This window comes from Engystomops pustulosus, chromosome 3, assembly GCF_040894005.1.
Source record: "Engystomops pustulosus chromosome 3, aEngPut4.maternal, whole genome shotgun sequence".
In the NCBI taxonomy this organism is placed as follows: Eukaryota; Metazoa; Chordata; class Amphibia; order Anura; family Leptodactylidae; genus Engystomops; species Engystomops pustulosus.
In genome coordinates, this window is record NC_092413.1 from 137,947,208 (window position 1) to 137,960,853 (window position 13,646).

Genomic DNA, 13,646 nt, shown 5'->3' on the forward strand with positions numbered 1-13,646 from the left:
TTTGTTAGATCAGTTTGTGCTGACAAATTCCCTTTAAAGTCAATTGAAGATTTAACTGACCTCTGAAATAAATGCCAAATGCACCAGCAAATCCAAAACAAGTGCATAGATTTTAATTGTGATGATCCTGATGGTATGTACATACTCTAATACTGATGTCTAAAACAAAGATTAAATCATTAGCAACATTTCTGTCTATTGTATTTTTCCTACAATATCTGAATTTATTTAAAGGAAATCTACCATTAAAAATCCATCATGATAAACCATGGACATTTACTCATAGATCCAGACACTGTGGTTGTGGCAATCTTCTTATATTCATTATTCATGGCCTCCTTCGTTTTAAAATCAAATTTTTTAATTATGTTAATGATTCAGAGGGTCTCTAGGAGTATTGCCAGAGCCACTCAGTGTTACAGATTCACAGGCTGTTGCAGGGGCATAACTAAGAGAGGCAGGGCTCCATAGCAGACTTGTAAATGGTGCCCCCTTCCTACACAGACAAAGTGCATTTAGTGCAGTTTTCCCTGTTCTTAGTAAATGTGCCCCAATATGTATATAATGGTGCACATCCTCTATTCTTTAGTGTGTCAGGTCAGATGATGGGGCCCACTGACATTGCAGGCCCCTAGCAGCTGCTATGGCTGTAACCCCTGTAGTTATGCCCCGGGGCTGTTAGACTGTCTTACCCTCCCTCTGCCTGATGCAGTCTAACTGCAGCAGAGGAAGTTTCAGCACACAGTGTAAGGAGGGGAAATGCTCCTAAACAGTGTAACAGCCAGTGAATCTGCAGCAGGGAGGGGCTCTGGTGAAGCCCCCAGAATCCTTCAATCTCATTAGCATAAAAGTTTAGTTTAGGTGAAAGGAGGCCATGGATAGCAAAATGGATAGCAAATATAAGACAATAAGACTATATAAGACTATAAAATATAAGACTATAGTCACAGCGCCTGGATCCAAGTGTCCCTGGTTTATCATGATTGTAGGTTTCATTTAATATATATACATTGAAAATTAATATATACATTTAATATATACACTGAAATACTAAGATACACAAAAATATACAAAACTACATAAAAATATCCATAAGCCATATTTACTACAGATGATAAATAATGCTATAAGATGCCAATAAATCTCCAATAATTTTTTTTTAAGTATTTGGCCCCTTGAACTTTTGCCACATTTCAGCCTTTAAACATAAAGATATAACATTGACATTTTTTGGTGAAGAATCAATAACAAGTGGGACACAACTGTGAAATGGAACAAAATTTATTGGATATTTTAAACTTTTGTAAAAAAAAATTATAAACTGAAAAGTGGGGCGTGCAATATTATTCAGCCCCTTTATTTTCAGTGCAGAAAACTCACTCCAGAAGTTCAGTTGGGATCAATGATCAAATGTTGTCCTAAATGACTGATGATGATAAATATAATCCACCTGTGTGTAATCAGGTCTCCGAATAAATACACCTGCTCTATGATAGTCTCAGGGGTCTGCATCATGAAGACCAAGGAACACACCAGGCAGGTCCGTGATACTGTTGTGGAGAAGTTAAAAGCTGAATTTGGATACCAAAACATTTCAAAAACTTTAAACATCCCAAGGAGCGGTGCGCAAGTGCAAATCAACCAAGACCCAGCCATCCATCTAAAATTTCATTTAAAACAAGGAGAAGACTGATCAGAGATGCAGCCAAGAGGCCCCTGATCACTCTGGATGAACTGCAAAGATCTTCTGCTGAGGTGGGAGAGTCTGTCCAAAGGACAACAATTAGTCGTGCACTGCACAAATCTGGCCTGTATTTAAAGTCTGTCACAAGCCACCTGGGAGATACCAAACATGTGGAAGAAGGTGCTCCAGTCAGATGTAACAAAAATCAAACTTTTTGGTCACAATGCCAAACAATATGTTTGGTGTAAAAGCAACACAGCTCATCACCCCGAGCACACCATCCCCACTGTCACACATGGTGGTGGCAGCATCATGGTGTGGGCCTGCTTTTCTTCAGCAGGGATAGGGAAGATGGTTAAAATTGAAGAGAAGATGGATGGAGCCAAATACAGAATCATTCTGGAAGAAAACCTGTTGGAGTCTGCAAGAGACCGGAGACTGGGACAGAGATTTATATTTCAACAAGACAATGATCCCAAACATAAAGAAATAGAATGGTTCACAATTAAACGTATCCAGGTGTTAGAATGGCCAAGTCAAAGTCCAGACCTTAATCCAATTGAGATTCTGTAAAAAAGAGCTGAAAACTGCTGTTCACAAACACTCTCTATCCAACCTCACTGAGCTTGAGCCGTTTTCCAAGGAAGAATGGGCAAGTATTTCAGTCTCTCGATGTGCAAAACGGATAGAGACATACCCCAAGCAACTTGCAGCTGTAATCGTAGCAAAAGGTGGCACTACAAAGTGGGTGAATAATATTGCCCCCACACACTTTTCAGTTTATTGTTTTTACAAAAGTTTTAAATATCCAATAAATTTCATTCTACTTCACAATTGTGTCCCTCTTGTTGATTCTCCACCAAAAAATTACAATTTTATATAAATGATTGTAGGTGGCAATTAATGTTAGCTGATCCAATGTGCGTAACTCTAGCAATAGGTCTTGATATTAATGAAATTAAGGGCAAATGTAAAACATTAGTTCACTGAAGTATTGAGTGTATTTGTAAGTACTTCACAGATGTATCAAAGACTCTTCTGGGTTGAGGCAGTGGCCCAAAAATGTTCTTGCACAAATAAGAAAAAATAGAGAAAAAACAGGGATACGAGTATGCTTCCAGGAACAAAAAGGGGTTCAAAATAGTGAAGTTAAATTGATTTTATATTAGGTTTTCCATACAATGCATTTCAATGCTAAACTGACTTCTTCATCAGGTCAAAGATGAAGAACGATTAAATAATATGAAAAATAATATGAACAATGAATAAATGAGAAGATAAAAAGAGGCATGAAACTATATAAAAGGTCATAGTGTAAGGTGAAATTAAATAAAATAACAGTTTGTTGCTTAAAATTAGTAACAATAAATAAGTATGACAGATGATGAAAAAAAATAGCTCCTGCATCATAAATAGTGAATGTTAAATAGCAGATGAATAAAATACTCTTTTTTTGTTATGCATTTTATGTACTTTAAAATATGTGGAAAAATCTCTATGACTTGGAATAAAAAAAATAAAAAACACAAAGTTTGAATCAAACTGTAAGGAGAGTGGCAAGGGGCACAGGAGGACAGACAGGGCAGTGAGCCCTACCTCTTTTTATCTTCTCACATTGATTTGTAAAGAGCTACAGAATATGATGCTATATATATAATTAATATTATTTTTCATATTATTTTATTGTTTTTTATCTTCGACATGATGAAGACGCCAGTTCAGCGTTGAAACTAAACGTTGTCTAAATAACCTCTAATAAAATCAATTTAAGTTCACTACTTTGAACCCCTGTTTGTATCTGAAAGCATACTGGCATCCCTGTTTTTTCTGTATTTTTTTCCTATTTTTTTTAAAACAATATAAAATAGTGTTACTCCCCAGAATACTTGCTTTAATTAATATTTAGCACAAATCTATTCACGGTTAAGTTTGTTTATATTTATATGTATATATTTATACGAGATGCATAAGAAAGTTGGTAGAAGCAGCACTCCTTGAGTAAACAGATGTTCCTTTATTCAATCATAATCAGATGTACAAAGACACAACATTTCAGTTCCTCCATGGAGCCATTATCATCTGCTTTCACCAAATTTCATTTGCATCCTGTATAAATATTATGTATAGAAATATAAACAAACTTAGACATTAATATATTTGCACTAAATATTAATTTGAGAAAATTTTGGGACTCAATCCCATATGCACAGTGCTGCTCCATCATCTTCTCTCTTGGACTATATTTTTGTACAAGATAAAAGACGGAACATTTTATAGTTATCTACAACAGACTTGTTTTGGGCACTGATGCTTTTAGATTTCCCTCTTTTAGGAAGAATATTTATGTAATACCTGGTGATATTATTTTCAAAAGACTGTAAAGTAACTGTTTATCCTACCTCATCATACTGATCTTCCATTTCCTCTGCTTCCTGCTCAGGACTGACCCGCCCTTCCTTGTGATTCTCCACTGTTGAACTTGGCTTGCATAGAGGAATAGAGTTATAGCTTTCTTTTCCTGGTTGGACTTGTGAATGTTTTTGAAAGTCTACAATACTCCAGTTGAGACTTGAACCATTTCTCAAATACTTAAAAAGCCACTTGGAGTCCTATAAAGGACAAAGCACATATACTTAAATAAATATTAATCTATAAGTAATATAAATAAAAATCTAAACACTAAGTATCTGATAATTATTAAGGAACATCAACTTTATTAAATATGTTTTGCATCACTATGAATTAACTTAAAATATAATTTTCATGTAATTATAAAAAGTACTATATCCTGCAATTCACACTCAATTCTGACTTTGACAGTGGTGTAAAACAGCTGTTATTAGTTATCTATTAAATTAATAGATCATTAATAGTTTGTGGTGAACAAAAACAGCTTTAAAAAGTTGACCCATAAGCATTTTGTATTTTAAATTGATGTTACCTCCTAGCTACGTTAGAAGGAAAGCAAGACATTTAATGAAATTGTTATATCATATCACGGCAATAAATTATGGCAATATTGAGGGTTTTAAACCATTTTAGGCAGTTTTCCGACTTGTCCAAAAAGGAGCACATCCTCAGTAAAGTGGGAATGGTCTCTCAGGCAATAGCTTGTGCACTAGAAAATTTAAGATTTTGGTGGAGCAAACTAGACCAACAAATAGTAGGTGCAAAGTATGGCTGCTCAGGCTTATACTCCAGTTATCTGGCATAGAAGGCATAATAAATCTCCCCAGTGATTAATCTGACTCAGCAGAGAACCATTTAGTTGTACTCTGCACTGGTCTAAAGACCAACATCTCCCCAACTGTGTAATTTGCCATTTTAATCATGTCTTGATATGTTACACCATCAAATTCATAGAGAGAATTCTTTTTCTCATGACTTTTTCATGAAAGGAAATATATTAGGAAAACAGATGTTTTCTGTAAATAGAAACATTATTATTTCTGTTTTAAACTAGTCTCGGTTGACGCCTTGTGGAGCAAATAATTGTGCCATTAATTCTGATTCTGTGAAGCTATTATCTGCCATCGGAAGAAAAAAAATTATTATTTAGGAATTTCTGAGCTTTGCAAAACTTTGCTACTAGGATGTAAAACCCATCTATGAAAGTAATACAGGTAATATAGGAATGTTTATTGAATTTTGTGGAGCAAAAAAAGATTAGACCATACAGTAAGTCACTCCTATGTTTTTTTTCTCATTTAATTGCTAGGGGACAACAGATGTACAGAGCCCTTTTATTATTGTATTCATCAGAAATCATTTGTTCCCAAGTATAAAAAAATATTAAGCAAATGCTCCTTTGGATGTAAGAATTCATTTTAATAGTATAAGTGTATACAATATAAACTGTTGATTTAGATGAGGAAAATGTCTTGTAGTGAGTCTGGGAACTCTAAGCTCCCAACCATACAGAATTCAGTGGGACAGTCCCGGTTTTTGGGGCAATTGGGAGAAGGTCCCGGTCCCCACCCTAACTCACTAGAGCTGCAGAGCAGGGATTAGGTGGCAGGATCAACTCCTCCTGCCTCCACACATCCTGCTATATTGTATAGCAGGATGTGTGGAGGTAGGAGCTCACAATTTGAAGGGAGATGGAGGAAAACAGGAGGCCACTGTATGAGGGATGATGCAGTAGGCTAGAAGGCCACTTTATGAGGGGAGATGGAGGAGGACAGGAGGCCACTATATGAGGGCATATGGAGAAGGACAGGAGGCCACAAAGTTAGGGAAGTTGGAGGAAAACAAGAGGCCACTATATGAGGGTAGATGGAGGAGGGCAGGAGGCTACTGTATGTTGGGGGGATGGAGTTGGACAGGATACCACAATATGAGGGGAGATGGAGGAGGACAGGCTGCAAAAGTAAAAGGAGGATAAAATTAAAGAAGGGTATTATATGTTGTTGAGTTGAATTAGGGGGTATTGTATGGGTCCTCTGGAGAGTTGGCCACAGGAAGGGGGAATTATACAATTTGGGGATATTAAGGTTGATATTATACTATGTTTGTGGTTGGGACAAGGGGTTGGACAATGGGCATTGTTTCTGAAAAATGGAGGGGCTTTTATCCCTCTTTTTATAGTTGAGAGGAATGTGAACTTATTATTGTTCATTTGACATTTAAAAGCCTTAAAATAGACCACCAATCCTCAGCAATACAAAAGAAATAAAAAATAGTAGCTCAGAAAGCTTATCTGAGCCTGTCGGAGCCATTCAGAACCATGCACTAAACCATACACAGGTCCTTATGGAATTATGTGGTTCTTATGTAATTTAGAGTTCCAATTCACCTTATGTTATTTCAGTCCATGACCACAATAAAATAAACAAATGTTTATACTTTTCTCAATCTGGAGCTCTCAGCTTGGCCATTCAGTGAAGCCTGGCTACAGGCACTCATATTTGCATTACTTAAATATGCAAAGGCATATTTGCATTACTTCACAGATGTCAGCTTCTATTTTACAAATTCCAGCACCACATAACAGGTAACAGTTTTCCAAACTAATCATAGCTCAATCACTCAATCAATCACTTTAATGGGATATGCAAATTATCTGTATGTACCTTGAAATTGTTTACTAAGCTTTATTGCATGCTTTGGCCCTGATTGACATATTCAGCAGTGTTGGAGACATTACTAACAAAAATGTACATGTGCAACACTTTCTCTGAGACATTAATCAATAGCTTCTGGTTAATTCAACATTATTTATCTAATTATTTAATTATTGTATTCCCTAAAGAATGGCTGTACCATAGTACAAGTGTCTGTGTCACCTCTCATAGATTGCAAGCTCTGGTGAGCAGGGCCCTCATTCCTATTTTTGATTAAGTTATTACTATAATTTCATGCATTGGTTTAATGAAAAAATCTGACAATTCAGATGCCTAAAAAACGAATGGTCAGAAATCACAAGGCAAGTTCTACGATAGCACTAGGATAGAACTAGGACCCAAAATCAAATTTTCACTGACCAAATCTGAATTGTAGGATTTGACACTTGGTGTGTGGGCACCTGGCCTTAACTAGACTAGATTGCTAGATGGCTGCATGACGATGAATTTCTAAAGTTAACTTAACTTTAGTCCAGTTCACTTTAATGCCATAACTGGATGATTCTATGCAACAGTACTCCGTAAAATAATTGGAGACATTCAGGATTTTTCCCCCTCTTAAGCATTTACAGAGATGCTATTGTAGGAATACTCTCCCAAAATAAAATTGGCAGAACACTGCTTTCAGCATTTGTGGAATTTTCCTCATTAATATAATGTTCAGATCTTTCCTCAGACTCACATGATATTACAATAGATTCTGGTAGAATATTTTTAGGGATAGCTTATTCTTTGTGCAATTATATAAAATTCTTTTGTATTTCAGATTGGTGACATTATTCTTTGAACAAAAGTACAGGCTTTTAAATAACACCGAAAAGAATGAATTCAGTGATGCAACAAAATATATACTCTCATCTCCATATAATCTAGTTTTGACATAAATTACATGGACTTTTGGTTTTTACAGTTGTTTCAGTTTGCATTTTCTCCAGTACTACATAGTTGTTTGTAAGCAAAGTGTAATAAGTGTCTTCTTCCAGATGTTTCTGATGACTGCTTTTGATACATTAAATTGGTTTGATCAAAATTTTACATTAGATGAAAGGAGGTGAAGTCATCACATTAAGTGTTGGAAATGTTATGCACTGCAGTTTTAGTAAAAGCAGTAAAGGCTTCTGTAGGGGTGAATAGAGTATTTTTGGCCATAGTTATGTAAATATACATCTGATATTGATATGACTTTAAAAGTACACCTAAATACCTACATTTTTGTGGTACAAGTAATATCACAAAGTCATCACACTAAATTATGCGTTCCCTCTTCCGTTTAGAAACACATAAAAGCATACTAAAGAAAACCTAGGATATATGTTTAGAACAAATCCTAAGCTAAACTAATGTATGTCGTCTCCCTTTTTTTTGTGGATGACACGCTAACACAATACTTTCAATGGACCCTAGTACGAAAACATTTTTTTCTTCAATTCATGGGAGGCTGAAGAAAACTCAGAGCAAGTTCTTTTTCACAGAGCAGGTCCTTTGTGACTAGAGAAGCCAAACTATTTTTGCTGACATATGGCTCAAAAACTGATTCACATATAGGCACTTATGGCAGCAATTAGCTAACTGCAAAAAACGGCAGCTAGCTCACAACCACCATTGAGTTCTACTGTGCACAGTTATGTGCGTCTCACCACACCAGGGCCAAGCCACAAAAGATAGAGTAGGTCCTATTCCTGCCCATTTGGCAGTGCGGCCACCTGACTTCTATGGACAAAAATATAAAAAAAATATATTACCTCAAAACATTGCTATATAAATAAAGAATTATTATTACTATTATTTAGAATTATTGTTAACAGTGTCACACAAAATGTCCAGAGTAGTAATTTTTCCACCAATAAACCGATTAAAAAAAATGATTATAAAAGTCCCAAATATGGTATCAACAAAGATAGCAGTTTCAACAAAAAAGCAGGAGTGGTGTTAACACCCTCCCAAGGAGACGCCGGCACTACCAGTCCCGTGTATACAGGTTGGAAGGCAAGGGCACGTGTAACCTAGTGCTGGGTATAATCAAGGATATTGCGGTGGTGCTCAGCAGGCTGCAAGAATAATGCTTCAACGTAGTGTAGTAGAAGAAAGAAAGCGGCACTCACCAGGTCAATCTTCTTTTATTGAACAACCATGGGCATGGAGGTATTACAAGGCCATGAGTGAGGCCTTGTCATACCTCCCTGCCCATGGTTGTTCAATAAAAGAAGATTGACCTGGTGAGTGCCGCTTTCTTTCTTCTACTACACTACGTTGAAAGATAGCAGTTTGTCCTGCAAAAAATTAAACCTTAAACTGCTTTGTACACTAAAGTATGAACAAGTATTTGGTACTTTACTTGTGGTTTGATAGGTTTGATAGGACTTTGAAGTATGGAAGTTGCTCTTACTGCTCTGAATGAAGTAAGGTAAGTTTTTGGGAAATTAAGTAATCAGAGACAAGTTACAAAACAATCCCAATATCTTTGTAGTGTACACTGTTTATGTCACAATCCTCTCCTTTTATTCTGTGTAAAAAGCCATTAATTGATTATTATGTGCAAATAATATGTATTGACAGGAAGGCAGGATAATGAAGGCTGCACTTCAATATTACAATACAATATAACATGATAGCTACTTTATTGATCCCCTGGGGGGAAGTTCTATTACTAACAAGGTAAGAAATACTTCCATCTTCAGGTTACTAGGTTGTACAGAATATTTATCAGGATGACTGTAAAGTGCGCCAGGAATACATTTAGGTCTATATTTCAAGGACTTATTTGTGTGTGTTACATAAAAGCACTAAGCAGGTATTTACTCAAGTCTTCGAAACGAAAAGGATTAAAATGGAGCAGAAGTTGCTGCCAGAGGCTATAGCTATAAAGCTTTCCAAATGTTTTTTTCCTGACTATGTCATCCATAAAGAAGTAAATACTCTGAATATTTTATCTTGATTACCATATACACTTCTGCAAGACAAGGAATATTTACATCTGCACTTACTTTTGAATGCAAATAAGCTCCTAAACTGCTGTAATTCCAGCAAATGACTGTATTGCAGTGAATGAATAGGCTGATTAAATTAAATCATTTGCAAAGCAAATCTCATGCTGGGTCTTATTTATGGACTTCACGGGATCAAAAGTTACTCAGATTAATAAGAAAAGGTTTCTGTTTTCTACATTTCAATTTAAATTGAGCCGTCACTTGAAAGTAAATATTACAGCCACATTATAAAATCATATTAAATTTAACTGGGTATGCACATAAAGAAATAGGTAATTTAATTTTAATGGAAAACCTGTAACTGAAAATATGAAACAGATGGAAAGAATTTGATAAAAAAAATACAATAGAGCCACATTTACTAAGGGCCGTGCAACAGTTTTCTATCTGAAATTGCACATTCTATTAGGTGCAAACTGCTTGCAGGGCCGGCGCTATGGGTAGGCAAAGTGGGCAATTGCCCAGGGCCCCCTGAAAGTGGAGAATCTCTTCTTTCAAATTAATCTTGAATTGTGTTTCTAGGTGCTATGGTTGCAGAGATATTCTGGTTTAAATTGAGAATATCAGGTGCCATTTTTATATATAAAAATCACTCCCGATGGCAGTTTAACAGTTAATATCTCTGTTTTCCTGACACTTAGAAACACAGATTTAGATTTATATAAAAGAGGAGACTCTTTTCTTTCATAGGAAAAAAGAAGTGAGGTTGTTTGTTCCACAGAGCCAGAGATACAGCCTTCTGAAGTGTAGCCCCCTCCAGATTCTTAGCCGGCAGCTACAGGAGCTGCTGCACCTCACAGATAACGGAAATATTCCCTTTATATGTTACTACTTTCTGATAAGGGATAATATCAACTAATATTCATTTTTTTTACCCTTCTATATGCAAAACTATCTAAGAACACACTTTCTCTCTTATTGCCTTTTATTTCATGATAGTTTTTTTGGCGAAAATTGACTGATACAATGAACATTCGATCCTCTTTGCTTAAGGTGTCTATTATATATTAACACCGCGACCCAGAACATGTCCATAAAGTTATATGTAACACCAAAAACACACAGATGTTCTGGAATAAAGTTTTTATTTCCCACCATCCTCCATTATTTACACCCATGTTATGATGCTCTCCCTCATATCATGTATTATTGTGCAGCTAATACAATGGCGCACATCTAAACGTGACTATTATTATCTCATTAGCTTGGGTTATGGATATATAGTTATTATTTGGGTTTTCAGCAGAAATTGTTTGGTGTCCCTGTGGATGTAACGTTCCCTTTGCTGCATATTTTGGTGAATATATTGGTGTGCGGTATGTGTGATCTCCTCACATCTTACTGGTTTAGGATAGTATATTTTCTTTATATAAGTATCTGGATTTGTACAGATTTTAGCGGAAACTTTGAATGTTAATTGCCAAATGCATCACCTGGTTGTCTGCTTTCAAAATTCTATAGGTTTTATTTAGGCGCCTTTACTTTTTATTCTGTTTTATTGATGTATTTTGTAGGTGTGATTGTCTTAAAATTTGTAGCTGAAAAGCAGATATCTAGTTATTACAGTTGTAGTGATATTATGTGGATTTATTTATGTGAACATATCAATATGGGACATTTGTGAGCTCTACACATGTCCATCTATTATATTTATTAGATGTGAAGGTAAATATTTTCTGTTTTGAGCACATTTTTTACCATCAAAGTCAAATTTTAAGTATTTTTTTGTAAAATGTTTCAGTTCGGATCAAAATTGCATGAAGGCTCCTATGTCTATAAACTCTTAAATGCAATTTTGAAAATGGGGCAAGTGTTTGCTTTCAGAAAATATGTGATTTGTTGGGTTTACTTTAATTCTTTTTGCTGTAATTTAAATTTAAATTTTAAATGTCAAAATTGTACAAATGGCTCTGGTCAATAACGTGATAAAATATCCAAAAATGCAGGGCGGTGAAAGGGTTATCACCCCTTTGTTGAATTCCCTGGTGAAGATGCTTATCATCTATCTCCTGTCTATATATCTATCTGTCTAGTTATCTAGCTCCTATAATCTGGCCATTTATATATCTCGCTTTTTCTCTATCTATTTACTAATTAATCTTCTATTTCTCTTCTACTGTATTTATCTCTCATATATACCTCCTGTATATATCATCTACTTTATAGTTCTGCATCTAGAAATCTCTATCATCCTTCATATTTATGTTCTATCATAATAAATTCTATCATAATATCATAATAAATTATAATTAAAAAAAAATTAAAATTAAATTAAAATTAATAATTCTTTATTTATATAGCGCACACAGATTATGCAGCGCTGCACAGAGTTTTGCCAGATCAGTCCCTGACCCCAATGGGGCTCACAATCTATTCAACCTACCAGTAATTTTTTGGAGTGTGGGAGGAAACCGGAGGACTCGGAGGAAACCCATGCAAACACAGAGAGAACATACAAACTCTTTGCAGATGTTGACCAGCGCTGCAAGGCTGTAGTGCTAACCACTGAGCCACAGTGCTGCCCACCAATCTCCCTATCATCTATCTCCTGTAAAATTTTCCCATATTACAGTTTGTTTTACCATACTAAATGGAGCCTCTTGCTGACTGTGACTGGTCATAAAATAGTTTTAATTTGGGGCCCCACTTTTAATTTTGCCCAGGGCCCCACTTTGCCTAGAACCGGCCCTGACTGCTTGCACAGGTGTTTAAGAACTGCCTGCTTCACATTTGTGTTGCACATGACTGTTTTGTGGCACGTCTGCACTATGCTTCATGCAACACTCATTTCTGCACTGAGGTCAGTTGGACCGTGCGCCAGATTTATCATGCAAAGTCTGACAGAAATGTGTTGCACGACCTTTGTTAAAGGTGCAGCAAAAAAAAGTAGTGCAGTCTGTCAGAGCAGTGCAAACGGTGCCAGAATATTGAAAAACATGCACCAGAAATTCTGAATCTGGTGATCTCTGCACACTACCCAGGCAAACTGCATATAGTGCAATTTGCATTGTTCTTAGTAAATGTGTTTCTGCAAATCTTACAAAAGGACCACTTACAGTTTCAGTTTCTTATTACAGTTATATGGAATATTGGGTTATAGAGGGCTCCTTATGAACAAGTATGAATAATGTGCATGCAGTGTACTGGTTTATCATGGCACATGATAGCATATGTTGGGAAATTGTTTGGCACTAATTGGGCAATATATTCATTGTTAAATGTTTTTCTTTAAATCTTGGAAAACCCCACTAGGACCATGGGGAAGTCTACAATTCCAGCAATAAAGTACTCATCAATTTACCGACACTCCTGCCTTTACTAGAATCATTAGTCAAAGAAACCAAAAAACAAGTGAGCAGAAGACACTAGCTGGGTAAAGTATAAGCGTTGCATCAGGTTAGTGGGATTATCATTCTCACCTATCATGCCAAAGACCACAAAGAGACTGGAGCTTGTGCATGAGGGTATGAGATGTGGTGACAAAGTTAGGGGCGGCACGGTGGCTGAGTGGTTAGCACTTCTGCCTTGCAGCACTGGGGTCCTGGGTTCGAATCCCACTCAGGTCAACATCTGCAAAGAGTTTGTATCTTCTCTCCGTGTTTGCGTGGGTTTCCTCCGGGTACTCCGGTTTCCTCCCACACTCCAAAACATACTGTTAGGCTGTTTAGATTGTGAGCCCCATGGGGACAGGGACCAATTTGACATGCTTTGTGCAGCGCTGCGTAATCTGTGTGCGCTATACAAATAAAGAATTATTATTATTATTATTACCACAGATGTGTTCAGCTGTGAAGGCACACATTGTGTGTAGGTCATTGAGGCAGTGAAGAGATGATTATTAGAGAGGGGTTG

General features: G+C 36.3%; 1 protein-coding gene across 4 annotated transcripts in view; it reads right to left on the reverse strand.

Moving 5' to 3' along the window:
* LRRC1 (leucine rich repeat containing 1) overlaps positions 1-13,646 on the reverse strand; it is a 165,119-nt gene that overhangs the window by 23,805 nt on the left and 127,668 nt on the right. For all 4 annotated transcript variants that reach the window (XM_072142281.1, XM_072142280.1, XM_072142283.1 and 1 more), the window contains exon 15: positions 4,084-4,293. In XM_072142281.1, coding sequence (XP_071998382.1) covers positions 4,084-4,293 — 210 coding nt within the window. The remainder of the gene's footprint in view (positions 1-4,083; positions 4,294-13,646) is intronic.